The following is a 14,762-nucleotide window of genomic DNA, read 5'->3' as shown; positions in this document are numbered from 1 at the left end:
CATAAAGAAAGCACTAGCATCCTATGTACCCAGGATCCTACAATAATTGTGGATACATATCCCCATGAGAAAACATCTGTATTAGCACCTAAGAAATCAATAATACGTCAGTTCTCCACTGAAGAAGCAATGCTTCCCTACATTGATGCATCACCAGTTGACAAAAGCCCCGAATCATTTTTTCAAGCAACTGCCCTTTTTACTGGACATGGTTTATACAAACCTGATATGCCACCACCCTTGATCACTAGAACTAAAGAAGATGAAGCAGAGAAACACCATAAATATCGACCTGAAGAAATAATAGAGGAAACTATTTTCACAGCAAACCCAGAAACAATAACAAAGTATGTACAAGATTACTCTGTAGATAGCAGTGATTTTGCAAATGATCAAATAAGTCAGACTAAATGGGAAGGGCAAATTAAGGCAGAGTATAAATTACGAGTAATGTGTGACCCATTTACCATGAAAGAACCTGTTAGAGGACTCAACACTGGATTTGGTGTGCAAGACAATATTTCTGATGTATCTCGGTTGTCCAGTGAACCTGTCTTAAGCAACAGTGACAAAGTGCCTGGAAATACTCTCAGCTTTGAATCAGAAATATCCACTTTAAATCCACTCAGTGACGGTTGTCCAGAGCAGGAATTTGAAATTGTATCAGGTATTTCAACCAAAAGTGCCTCAGAAGATAGCAGGTCAGAAGATACAACAGAAAGCTTTGATGATGCCTCCTGGAAAGGTTAACTTTTAATATTTTTCTTTTACAACATACTTGCTTCTTGTCATTGACATTTTATTATTATTTGATATACGGGTGTATATATATATATATATATATATATATTTATTTATTTATTTATTTATTTTTTAAATACTAGATATTATATTAGAATAGCGTTTTAGTGCAGGAGCAGTTTTGTTTTCCCATGAAAATGTTTTTTTATCAACATATATCAAACAACATTTAAAGTATTTTTCAGTTATAAAATGCTCAATTTATGTAGTTGTATTAATCTACATTTATAGCAGTCATTACTTTATACAGTATTCTTTAGCAAATCATATACTATTTCTAGATTCCAAGTTCATGTATTTAGGAGTCAATGACAATGTCGCTTTCCTTAATACATTCAAATCATTAAAATATACCTAATGTATGCAACGCTTTCTAATTTTCTGTAGATTCCTCAGTAAGCGAGGACTCTCTGATATCACCAATGAGTGAGGATTCCCAGGCAGACACTGATGATGTCTTTGTGTCACCTAACAAGCCCCGTACTACCGAAGATCTTTTTGCAGCTATTCACAGGTAAATTGGTTCATTAGGTCAGTTTATGTCATTTTGCTGCTCTCCTCTCTCCCCCCTCCCTCCCTACCTGTCATCTCAGTCTGTGTGTCAGCCATCTCCTCCCCACCCCTCTCCTCTTGAATCTATAGCTGTAATATTACTAGTGATAAAACATCTAAACCCCTTTCTCACATGAAGATTTAATGTGCAGTATCTGTGGTTTTAAAAAATAATTCCAGGAAATACTCTTTTTCCAGCGCCGCTAGGCGCCCATGTGACTCCCCCCCCCCCCCCCGTCACTCTCCTTCTCTCCTCCCGGCTGATGTCAGCGAGGAAATACAGCCCTTCCCATTGTAGTGCTCAGCAGGTCACATGAGCACCCAGCGGCACTGTAAAATAAGGTATTTTGCGGAATCGTTTTTAAAATCTACAGATACTGCACATTAAATCTTCAAGTAAAAGATGGGATTGCTTGTTTTATCACTAGTGACTTTACAACCACTTTAATTTGGTATGCATGATTCAGTAAATTTGCAATGTTTTTTCAAAAGTGAAAATTTGTTAGCATGACACTTAAATTAAAAATGAATGAGGAAAAACTCAGTGCAAAACTACATATTAGTGAATGAAATTAAAAATATAATGAGAAATAAAAAATATAATGAAAAAATAAGATGGGGATTGTGGTAATTGTTTATCAATTACATGCTGATCAATCATGTGGCAGAATTGCTTTCGAGTTTGCCTGTTTTCAGTGCAGACACTTTGAAACAATAAACCCTTAAAGACAAAAAAGTTGCTTATAAAACTGCCTAAAAGGACCGTTCTTGGAAAGCTGAACTCGACTCTTATATCTATTCGTATTTCATCTTTCTTTGGCTTTTTTAAAAGAGGTAGCCCCCCTCAAATGTCAGTGAAAACTTTTCTCAATCAGGGGCTGCAGCCAATTGTCAGGGAGTCGCTGTTAAAATGCAATGTCCCGGTGGAGGAGGGGGGATGGGTATTGGGGATTTCTTCATCCATCTAATTTGTGTGGATGGAGGGATATGTTGTTGTTTTTTTTTTTTGTTTAGCCCACCAGCTAATAACAAAAACGACCTGTATATGGATAGCGTAGATCTGAGGGGAGTTGTTTGGTGTTGTTGCATGTTTTAGGATGTTTTAGGATGGTGTAGGAAGGGTTACTTTGATTTTATCATATATGTGATACATATTCATATTTCCCAGCTTGGTAGTATTTTGTTATTAGTGCAGTGGTGTAGGCTCTTTGTCTTTAAAGTGTTTATAAAGGCAGAAGGCCTTCTGTGTGCAGAAGCCCCCCTTATACTTACCTGAGGTCCATCTAGATCCAGTGATGTTGCAGGACAGACCCGGCTGTCTGTGACTCTCCTTCCTTATTGGCTAAGACAGCTGCTAAACACCCATGGCTCCTGCTACTGTCAATCAAAGTCAGTGAGCCAATGAGGACAGAGAGGGTGCGGGACTAGGAAGTGGCTCCATCTCTGAATGAACACAGGGAGCTGAGGCTTGGGTGCCCCATAGCAAGCTGCTTGCTGTAGGGGCACTCAACAGGAGGGAGGAGCCAGGGGAGCAGAAGAGAGACCAGAGAAAAGGGAAGATCTAGGCTGCTCTGTGCAAAACCACTGCACAGAGCAGGTAAGTATAACATGTTTGTTATTTTTAACAAAAATAATTAAAAATATAAACTTTACAAACATTTTAATGTTAGTCGCCCCTTTCCCAGCACAATGCTTCTAATGATTTTTGAGGTCTTGCCACTACTTCTGATGTAGTATACATCTAGTATATACTTACAATGTTAACCATTATTTTGCTTTATTTTTACCTCAGATCTAAACGAAAAGTTCTGGGAAGAAAAGATTCTGGAGAGGGTGCAAAAAACAAATCAAAAATTGTATCTGGAGCGCCCCAGCCTGCAACGCCAGGAAGTTCTCAAAGATCCGCTGGTCTCATCCTTAGAAATGCCAAAAAGTCAAACACATCAAATGAAGAGTTTAAGTTACTGCTCCTCAAAAAGGGCAGCAGGTCAGAAACCAGTTATCGTATGTCAGCTACTGAAATACTGAAGAGCCCAGTAACTCCAAAGTCACTTGGTGATTTGCCCCTAGAGTCTACTTCTAGTTTTGAAGAATCTTTACAATCATCACCTGGCAGTGATTCATTTTCCCCAGTATCACCTTGCACTCCTCGAGCCATATCAGAAGGATTTACATTAAAGACTGCTGCTTCAAGAGTTGGAAGGTCCCGTGTGCCTCCTGCTGCAAGCAGCAGTCGTTATAGTGTCAGGTGTCGGCTATACAATGCCCCAATGCAGGCCATCTCCGAAGGTGAGACAGAAAATTCAGATGGCAGTCCTCATGATGACAGATCTTCACAAAACTCTACGTAGGACTATAAATTGTGCAACTTCTGGATTGCCACAAAAAAATCTTTATAGACATATTGCTGGTCATTATTTAAAATAATTTATATAAAAGCCAACAAGAGGAAAGAAATCCCTGCAAATTCACAAACTTGCTGTAAAGTTGGACAGAGAAAAGAATTGGTTTGCATTGATTCCAATTAACATTTTCTGTAAAAAATATCCTTCCTGGCAAAAACACTTAATTTATAGGAAACAATTGCAGGGTGCTCTAAACATTAAGGGCGTAGAACAGCACTGATGAAAAACATACAGAACGGACTAAAGAAAATATTAGTGCAATTATTCATCATTTACTATTCTATTAAAAATGGCATTTTATTGTGTTTACCTAAGCTAAGCTTTTGTTTAAAAATAGTAGCTGTTGATCTAATAAATCCACATTGATGGGGAAGTAATAGGAAAATTATATTGCTATGGAATAACTACTCATATTGTAAAAAGCAAAAAATGCTGAAATATTTCTTTGCTGAAGTGCTTCCCTGGGAACTAAGCAGATGGGAAAAAAAGGAAATAATTCTTAAAATAGGTATTTTTGTATATTAGGGAATAAAAATAGAGCAAGCTTTCAAAATAATTAAAAGAGATTGTAAATAGCTTATTTTTGATACATTTGTAAATAGGATTATTAACTAAAAGTGGATATGCAGCCAATCAAATAAAAGGCATTAGAAATCCTGAAAAATATGTGTAATGCTCATGATGAATAACGTGTTGCAGCACAACAGGAATCCAAGATGAAGTCATGAAAGTTAAATCCTAGTTGTATTCTGTGAATACCATCTGCCCTGTTCTGCATCACGGTTATACTGGACATGACCGTTATTAGCAAAGATAATAATTAACAGCCTCAAACATTTTTTTACATTTTTAAATAATCATTTTTAAAAAGGTGTTTTTATGTAAAAATTTATTTCGAAGTACTGTAGCATTTATTCAACCTTTCAAGTTTACCATTATTTTAAACAGCAAATCCAATGAAATCTGGAAGGGTGCTTTATTCTTTAGAATCTGAACTAAAATGAGTTATTCTCAATCAATATTATCAGTTTTATAATGGGTACCAAACGACAAGTGCAATGACACAAAAGGAACCAATTCAGAGGTCATCCCAAGTGTTAAGATGGCATCAAGCTATATTGTTGAGGAATAAATTGCACAATATTTCAGGGCATAACCTTGATGCAGGGTCTCTTGAATATGGTCTGATGCCTTTTGCCTATGTAAGTAGACAATGTTTTTAAAGCAGCACTAATAGCAACATTGAAATGTAGCAGCAAGCTCAAAATTATCTCCTAATTGCTATGACGACAGTAAATTTACAACCTTTTGGTTGTTATATTATTTGCTGTTGGTACTGCTTTACAGAAAAAGTCTGTAATAGCCGGTTCACACTACTCCGACTCAAAGTCGCCCCATGAAGGAGCCACATTTTAGCGCCGACTTTAGCCCGACTTTGAAGAGACTTTGAAGAGACTTTGAAGATACTTAAATGATAGGCGACTTTGTCTGTGGGGAATGCCTGGGTAATCCTTTTCTTCTTCCTGGAAAGTCTGATCACAGTCGCTTGAAAATAGATAAGGGTCCGACTTAGAGGCGACTCCCATTGAAGTCTATGTGCACAAGTCGGATAGAGGTCGCCTTGAAGTAGTACAGGAACCTTTTCTGAAGTCGGAGCAACTTCAGTAGTGCATATTAAGACGGCTCTCATTCATTTACATTGAATTTGTAATGACAAGAGACTTGGGGCTACTTGAGGGCACACAAGTCACGTCCCAAGTCGGAGTAGTGTTAACCGGCTCTAAGAGTTGCCACTGGTATTTTTCAAGTTTTGAACTGTTATTAATTTGAAGGGAATATATATTTACAAAAGCTTCTTACTATTTAACTTAATGAAGAGTGTAGCAAGATTGCTAGTTACATAATTTAGGCAGCTGACAAGATTGAAAGCACTTGAAGCTTCCAGTCTTCTATTCTGAAAAATATTATTTGGTATAGGATTGAGATTGTCTGCAGTGAATATTTCCTAGGAATACTGAAGGGAGATGTTTATTTTAAAAATAGCAAACAGCATAAAGTTGTAGCATGTCTTTTTTTTTTTCTTGTGTATGTGTACCCAATTATCCCTACTAGTGAATAAAAGGTGCTTTTCTGTATGGCTGAATTAAAACCTGGTTGCATATGCTCCAGTACACTTAGTGGAAGTGCCATTAAAAGGTAAAAAAAAAAAAAAAAAACTGTGACAAACTGCAAAAGAGCACAACAAACAAAAACAAAAAAAAAACGCACATGTAAAAAAAAAAACAAAAAAAAAACCCAAATTAAACAAACACATTCTTAATATGCATGGAATAAATGAAAAACAAGAAAATAACATGATCACCATTAAAAACTACCACGTATATGGATATGACTACTGGTCAGGCATTTAAATTAACTGTAAATTATGACATTTTTTTTTCTTTTTAGCTTTTACTGATGGCATTAAAAAATACTTTTTGTTTTGTTGTATGATTTTGCTGTATGGGCCAACAGTATACCGTATGCATGATGGTTGTCTGATTCACTGAAGCCTACAAGGATATTATTAGCCAGGATAATATATCACAGTCTTTGTCTTTAACAAGTCAGTATTTGATGCTATAAAGTTATTAACGTAAACAACTTTTGTATTCTGCATCAGTCAGAATGATATATCGATTGTAGGCATGGGTATTTCCTACAGCTGAAAAATGGACAGGAGATGGTTTAGGAATCCCAGTGGGAATCCTTGTCACACACTCATGTTAAACAACTTTCTACCAAAACAGTTTGATATGGAATTATATGTAAATTCAGATTCAGAATATTTTAATAATCCCAAAGGGGAATTACTGAATAATCCCAAAAGGAAATGTCACAAGATTCCAAGAAACAATGGTTCCAAGCTTAAAAATAGCCAGCTATGTATGTATGCATAACAATTGCCAGTAGATCTGGGAAACCCCTTTATTGTCTTGCAATGCCCATGCATTTTTGTAATTGTTGAAGCACAATTATTGTGTTGTCAATGTTGTACAGTTAAAACAAGATGATGGAAAATGAAATAACCACCCAATCTATTTTAAGTGCTGTCATATTATTGCAAATGCCAAAGCATTTACTATCCCTGGCATCAAATGAAAGCAAATAAATTACATTGATAAGAATACTTACAGTAGGTAAAGACAGATTTACAGTAATTTAATATTTCCAATTTCTATTTTCTCACCCAAAACTATTGTTAAGCTGCACTTAAAATGATATGCCCCCAAACCAGTCACATAGCTGTCCCAGTGACCTAGACCTGGACCAATGCTGCCTTTCTTCTAACCCAAATGTAAGTATTAGATTTCCATATTAGGTATTATATTCACTATAGTATCCTTGTAGTCCCTGTTAGCTATATCTTTAATGCACTGAAGAAGTGACAAGTACAGGAAGAGGGGAAACATTTTAAGTGGTGTTTTTTGTAAGGTGAAAGGACAAAAAAGTTTCTAGCTTTAAATACAGTAACAAAACCTTCTCAGATGTTCAGCCAAACTCACATTTCATGTGTTTATGTGTCTGCATGCATGTTTCTATAACTTGACAAAACTTGAATAATTCTCATGCTAGTCACATTTGCTGTGTTGACAATGGAAATGTAAGAATAGGGAGTTGTTCACTGCATAGTTAGCAGAAGAGGATGTTATTCAGTACCTTTCCATAATCCAAATCATACATATGCTTTCTTAAAAAGTATACCGAATTACCATGAAAAGTTGAAATGATCTTGATGATAAACGAACAGAAAAAATTCATTGACAGAAAATAGAGTCATTAACAAAAGGATTTGAGGAGAATAAAGCTGAACTCCAGAAAAGTATAAATTATCACTTATATTTAGGGGACTTGGAAAAGCAATTTTACCTACTTGATTCTCTGCTCCAGTAGGCCCCCATGTGCTGTAATCTGGTGGTCTATGGTCCATATTATGTCTCCAAAACTACTGCAAGGCCCATAGCCCTATATTGGATGTGAGGACATTGAGGAACAGTCCACTGCCGCAGCATGGAGGAGAGTCGTCTGCCAGAAAAGCAGAGAATTAGATACGTTAAAGCAGAAGTAAACCTATTGATTTAACAGTTTAAAAAAAGTTACATTCCCGGCACATGCCGGGAGTGTAAATATCACATTGGTTGTGCTCTCAACCAAACTGTCAAACCATCCAATGGCTGGTGTCGTAACTGATCACATGTGCAACACCATGGCAGTTGAAGATTAAACAAAGGTCAAGATGGCAGGGTTTACTTCTACTTTAAAGTGCTTTTGCCATCCCCTAGACCTAAACAAGCATTTCACAAGCTTTTACTTTTCCCAAAGTTGGGCTTCAAAGAAAAAGATGTTAAATATTCTTTAGTTTTTGAAAGAAAGTGGATTTTTAAGAAAGTGATTTGCACTTTTGATTTTAAGTTAAGTCACAGATGTCAGTGAGTTTTCAGGTCTTATAATTAAAACAGATTGGAGTCAATAATACAGTTGTGTATGGATTAACAAAGAAGGACACCAAGTAAGTTGAGAAGATGGCATTTAGCAGGGTTAGATGTGGCTGATCTGGAATTGTTGTACAAGAAATGCTACAAAGCAGAACTAAACTTACGGATTTACCTGTTTTCCAAAAGAAGGCTGAAGTTAGAAATGTTCAATAAAAGTAATTAAACCCTTACTCAGACATATCAATGTTGTTTTTCTGCAGTGTTTTCAATTGCTGTCTACCAGCGTATGTGCAGTGTAAGCTACATTCAAGACTAGCCTCTGATGATAAAGGTCACAATTACCTGTGTACTGTCATTTGCCCTCAGTTGGACTTTCAGGGTCTCAAATAGTTGCTGCCATAGTTTGTCATGTGCAGTGCCATAGCAACTGTAGATCTAAATAGAGGCTAAGATGGTGCTGTCTTTAGCGGCAAAAGGATAGGGGGGTTTAGTTCCACTTTAAATAACCTATCCAGAGGGAAACATGAAGACTGCCATGACTGATGTCCTTCTGCAAATGGCAGCCTGGAAAAGTTACTCTGCAAAGGTCACTTTTTAACAGATGAATCTTCAGTATTGGTGCATTGGTGCTCTTTTTCGTTAGAGGGAAGACTTTTGTTAGAGTCTGCACTTGGTAATGCTGTCTTCATACTTGTAGAAAACAACACCCTGTAAGAATAAATAGATTTTTAAAAACACCAGCTATGGGCCACAACCATTTTAACCAGCTAAACGTAAGCTTGAACAAAAATATGTCAGCAAGCTAGATTTGTATTGACAAATCTAGCCATTTTACATGTTTAAAAGCTCTTTACATTTTTCGTAACCCTTATATTTAAATGTTGTCAGATCAAAAAGTAGACCTATCAGGTTTAAAAATGACCCAAGACCAGCTTGGGAATGAGTCTATGATATTATAAGTGTGTGAAATAAAAGCCTGTATATGCCACGACATAGAAAGGGAGGAATTAGAGTGGCACAATAACTGCTGCTCCTTTGTTTCTGAACAGACCTCAGATATTCAAAGCTCTAAATGGCAATAGGCGATATCAAAGTGAAGGGAAAAGAATGTGAAATTAAAGAGGGTAAAAAGCATAGCTCTACTGAAAAGAAAAGCCATTACCCAACCAGATGATGATTCTTTGTCCAGTCCATGAAATAAATAAGTTACAGTAGGCTAAATTATCAATGATGGCAAACAAAGTGTGGAAAGTATTTATATACTGTTAAAGTTATCGACTGAGTAGATTTAACTGCCCTATTCCCACCCTAGTCACAATCTGGAGAAAGAAAGTGGAAAGATCACCCATATTGATTTTTTTTTACATATCACACTTTATACATTACCACAAACAATATATATGGCTTTAATCCATGTTTAGGGAAGGAAAACATTTTAAACCCTCAATTATAATCTGTATCCTAGAGTTATGAGAGAGATTAAGTGTAATTTCTAAGCATATTTTATTTCTTCACATAACTAAAAAAAGGTTTATATCCATAGCAATTTTAAGTGTGTTGGCACCTATAGTATTTTCATGAAAAAAGTGTGTCTTAATAAAATGCTTGGCTAATAAACTTAGCTCAAACTGCAAGATGCGCTGTTGGAGATAGAAAAGTGGTATGGCCCATTTGGTCAGTCAGACTTCAAAGGGTTTTCAATAATTATATAATAAAAGTATATCATATAATAAAACAGAAAGGCTTTTTATTTTTCATGCAAATTTCTAATTGAAGATACAGACCATAAGATATCTAGCCTATAAACTATAATTACGTGTGAATGTGTTTGTGAATTAAGTGTTATAAAAATTCTCAGTATGGTAGATGCTCAGATTTTAAGTTTCTATTGGCCTGCCCTGAAATCATTAATATGTAAACACAATCGTTACGCATCAACACTACAAAAACACAAAAAGAGATTATTGCCTTATTTCAACGTCGGTGTGTTCATTACCATGCATATGCATAATTTTATTTTCACAACAGTTATTAAACACTTATTTTCATACTGCAGGTGAAATAGGCAGGTATGGCTACAAAAGAATGTTAAATTCTGTAAAATATAGTCCTAATAGCTTGCAAGTTAGATTTTATAAAAAGGAACTATTTTTTAATCCACATAAATCACTGGAGACCAATCACATTGAACAAAATTGCTTAAGGCCAGAAAAATGAAATAGCTTGTAATTTAAGTAAAACACACATGGGGGGTTGATTTACTAAATTCAGAAAGGCTACTCCCTTTGCGAGGTACTTTTCTCTTAGCTTAGCGAATGTGGTGAAATTTTACTTTGCAAAGAATACCCAATCATGTTCATAAAAAAAATAAAACAATAAACAGTGGAGTGAATTTACTAAAACTGGAGCAGGCAGAATCTGGAACAGCTGTGCACAGTATCCAATAAGCTTCTAGTTCCAGCTTGTTTGGTTAATCTTTGAACAAAAAAAAAAAGCTAGAAGCTGAAAAGTTGCCATTCGCAGCTGCTTCAGATTCTATCTGCTCCAGTTTTAGTAAATTCCCTCAGTAATTTTGCTTGCACGTGATTGGATGAAAGACATCAGCAAATGTTATTTACTTAGCTAAGGGAACTGTCCCTTTCTTATTGAACAGCCTAATTGTCTTTAGTAAATCAACCCTATGGACTTACAATGTACTTACACAGGATATAACACTCGGAACAGAAATAAATCTTACATTTCCCCAAAGAATGCAATGGATGGCACATCTATCCATGGTGTTAGCAGTGCCATTATTTCATATTAGAAATGTAAGATGTCATTAGAAAAAAGTCTGGCTGCTAGCAAATTAAACATTGTATTTTGATTTAGAATTGAGACCCACAGTTGGCAGACGCTTATTTAAAGATATGTTTTAAATAAAATACCACTATTAATTTTTCCTGTTTACATAGCTATAAACACTGCTTAGCAAATTTTTGGGGTATTGTAGCTTTTTTTTAGAAAACTCTTTAAAGTACTTGTACAACTGCCTTTACAAATGCACTGTGCTGCGTTGCAGTCTAAAATTTTTATCGCCTATAGGATGGCATAGAGAACTGCCACAATCACTTGAAGCTGTACTTTGCACTTATTTGAAGATAAAATTCAACATCACTTAAACAATCAAATAATCTGTTCTAAAGTGGTACTTGGTCTCCCCTACAATCAAATTCTGTATATTGTCCCTGAGCTATGCCAAACTGAAGAGCACCTTTTTACTTGACCTTAAATGTAAAATGTTTACATTTTGGCTGCTCTACATTGTCTTTATACTAAAATATAACCTCAAACCAACGTTTCAGAAAAGAGAATCTCATATTATTTGTAGGTCCTTCACATAATGACTACATTAAATGTTTAATGGAATTAAAACCTTCTTTATCACCACATTGAATGTTTACAAAAGACCTGACTAGCAAATTTTCTATATTAACATGTAATTATTAGTAAGGGCATTATAACAAAGGAATATGGTAATTAAACATAGTTTTATCAAAGAAATATAATTATTTATTCTGCATATAATATCAAAATATAATCGGATAATATTTTGAACTTGCACAGTCAGCTCACTTAGAATAAAACTCTTCATTTGAGATTAAGTCAATGTTAAAGATCTCTATTAGTTTGTAATCTAATTTGAAGGAAGCAAAAATAATAAAAATATACCTCTAATGCACCATGCAGAAATGTAATATCAGAATATCTACAATATGTTTTTCTAAAGTAACACTTATTTAAGCCAAGTTAGGTCATTACTATACCAGCACTGGTCACCTACCAGCCTTTCAGAAAACTGTAGAGGCCCTCCATCATTCTCAGACATCAGCGGGGGTGTAGTTGCAGTGCATTACATAGTATTAGGTATTATTGCCTAGCATATTTGTAAGAAAGGTGCTGCCATGGGGTTGACTAAAACGAGTGCCATTGAAGATCTAGGGCTAGTAGTTTGAATTATTATGATCAAGTCTCATTGCACATCAAATATAACTGCCAATCAACTGCTGGTAATTATTAATAAAACCAGACCAAAACTAGCTAACCAGAAATGACAAGTAAAATAAGGTTATCTTGTCCTCTGAAAGAAGCCAGTAAGCCCATTTTAGAGTTAGTTGCCTCTCACTGTTCTTGAGCATTGTCCCAGATTATTTCAACATCATTCAAAAAATGTTTACTGTATATGTGATGTAAAATAATGTAAAGTTGTGTTTGAAAAATAACAATTTAAGCTATTTAATATAACAATACACAATCCCGTCACAGTTAAAACAGTCATCTTTACCTATACACTCACAGGAATCTAAAGGCAACCCTACCAGCATTTTACATTTATCTCACAAGATATTTTAACTTGTGTCCACATGTCCTACAGGCACTGATTAGTGCATGGTTATTATTTTTTTTTTTAGTTGACAACCGTAATGCACACTGACAAGCTGAACCAAACATTTTAAAAACAAGTACCGAACCAATTTAAATTATGAAATTAAATTATGTAATATCTGTATTATTTCATAATACATTGACAATGTGCAAATTGTAGTAATTCATAACAGCCTATCAGAAATCATCTAACTGGTTTCACTGCACCAGTTTGAAAGTTGATTTCATTTCTATATTGTAGGCCACTTCGTATTGTACATAGCATGTTATCATGATTTTTTTTTGTCAGTCAACAGTACTGTCCTTGCATGTTTTTCTGCCTATAATAAGGACTATGTCAGTGGCATTACTGTAGCATCTATAGCACTTTACATTTAATTTTTTGATATACAAATCCAAGTTGCATACAGTAGTGTGTAAAGCTCATGGCTCAACAGCTGTTATCACCACACAAAATGACTGTTAACAGTTTATTGCTGACAGAATGCCAAAATTCCATGGAAAGACCAGCTAAGGATTACAAATTTAAAAAAAAGGTCTTTAATATTTCAAAGTATCCTCATTTTAGAACTAGATTAAAAGGCAATAATTATTAGGATTGCCTTGTTTTAGGCAGCATTTGAAGAGGCAACTCCAGATGTTATTCAGCAAAGTGTAAAAAGAGATGAACAATTTCAAATAATTACTGGCCATAGCAGCCGATCTGATTCAAATGTCCACAGCAAAATAGCAAATGGAAAAATATTTTTTGTGATAACAAAACGTAGAAGGTTAGAAAGATGTAAAAAAAACTAGAAGAAATTAAATGAGGGTGATGACCTAGCAACTCAAGGAATACTACTTTTTATTATGGTTGCTGTGGTTTGCTTCTTCATAGTGGTTTTTGAATGAGTTTGGCGTTGGAGGCACAAGTAGGCATGTGTAGTCATAGTTGATAATATAAAAACAGCTATGAGGAGTGATAAAAGATGGGTTTGGAATGGGTGAAATGAGTGTTTGGAGTTTGCCTTATTTAAATAAGTGAGGAAAAGTACTAGCTTCATGTATTCACTGCATGTACTGTTGAGGATTATTACCTATTCAACCAAAAGAGCTATGGAATATTTGTAGAGTTGTGCCAAGTTTTATTGAATTATTTAGGATGAACAGTTTTATGAATTCATTTCTAGCACATCACTGAATCAAGGGGGCTCCAGTTGTGTTTGTTTTACAAATGTGCCAACAGATCACACAGATACTAGAATTATTATTCACATGGAAATTATTCAAAACTCTAGAATGATTCTTTACCCGTAGTTATCAATGTCCAAAAATCAGCATTGCATGATTTAGAAGTTGAATTTCTGTTTAGCATCCTTCCGAATCTATGTTCTGTTTGCACTGACATAACCAAGTTTTGTTTTATTATGCAATTTTTTGTTTCTAATAATTACCGTAACATTAATTTAAGTAAGGAGTTGAAATGGAAAAGAAAGTAGTAACATTACTTGCCAAATCATGTTAAAAGAGTGCATTGCTACAATAGACATTGGATCTCTGGCTATTGGTACTGGATGAAGGTTTATTTTTCCTTTAATTTACTCCATTGCCAAAATACTAAGCAATGCTGTGTACTACAATCTGTTCCTGAGCCTTAAGCCAGGTAAACAAAATCTAGATCAATCAACAGCTAGATGTAGAAAGCTATACAAAATAAGAAATACCAAGTGAGGTTACAGTGTTACTATTTTGGTACTAGTACCAGTACTTGCTGGCGGAAAAGACAATGGTTAATGGACTTGCATCCATTTTGTATTTTTTTGTAATATCTGTAAATATGAACTTTTTAAATTGTTGCAAAAATGTTCTTTTTTCTTTTGTAAAATGTTTTCAGAGTTTACATTAAATCTAAGCCTTTGTATATTTTAGAGCCGTGCAACACTTTAAGTCTTGTATTTATTTTTTAGTAAAAATGGTGACAATTTCATTTTGTGAACCCAAATAAAATGTGTCAGAAAAAAAGTTTGACTACATAGAAAGTGTGTATAGAAGCTGCAAATAAACGTTACTGCAATTAAAACACAATGTAGCAGTGTGTTTATTTGGGTTTTCCCCAAACTACATA

General features: G+C 35.0%; 1 protein-coding gene across 1 annotated transcript; it reads left to right on the top strand.

Moving 5' to 3' along the window:
- The first annotated feature begins 13 nt into the window (after nucleotides 1-13).
- Nucleotides 14-3,985, top strand: LOC309544166 (actin remodeling regulator NHS-like). Its single transcript, XM_082276534.1, has 3 exons — nucleotides 14-745; nucleotides 1,189-1,315; nucleotides 3,146-3,985. The coding sequence occupies exons 1-3, from the start codon at nucleotides 130-132 to the stop codon at nucleotides 3,702-3,704; spliced, it is 1,302 nt and encodes a 433-aa protein (XP_082132660.1). The 5' UTR covers nucleotides 14-129; the 3' UTR covers nucleotides 3,705-3,985.
- The last annotated feature ends 10,777 nt before the right edge of the window (nucleotides 3,986-14,762 follow it).

The sequence above is a fragment of the Pelophylax lessonae genome, assembly GCF_965119305.1.
Source record: "Pelophylax lessonae genome assembly, contig: HAP1_SCAFFOLD_1398, whole genome shotgun sequence".
NCBI lineage: Eukaryota > Metazoa > Chordata > Amphibia > Anura > Ranidae > Pelophylax > Pelophylax lessonae.
The sequence above is the reverse complement of the archived record's forward strand: the minus strand, read 5'-3'. Positions and strand labels throughout refer to the sequence as shown.

What these genes read in the sequence shown, in the direction of transcription:
- LOC309544166 (XM_082276534.1), top strand. Translation starts at nt 130, where the DNA reads ATGCTTCCCTACATTGATGCATCACCAGTTGACAAAAGCCCCGAATCA. An exon ending in TGATGATGCCTCCTGGAAAG is followed by an intron (nt 746 to 1,188) that starts GTTAACTTTTAA and finishes AATTTTCTGTAG; the next exon opens with ATTCCTCAGTAAGCGAGGAC. An exon ending in CTTTTTGCAGCTATTCACAG is followed by an intron (nt 1,316 to 3,145) that starts GTAAATTGGTTC and finishes TTTTTACCTCAG; the next exon opens with ATCTAAACGAAAAGTTCTGG.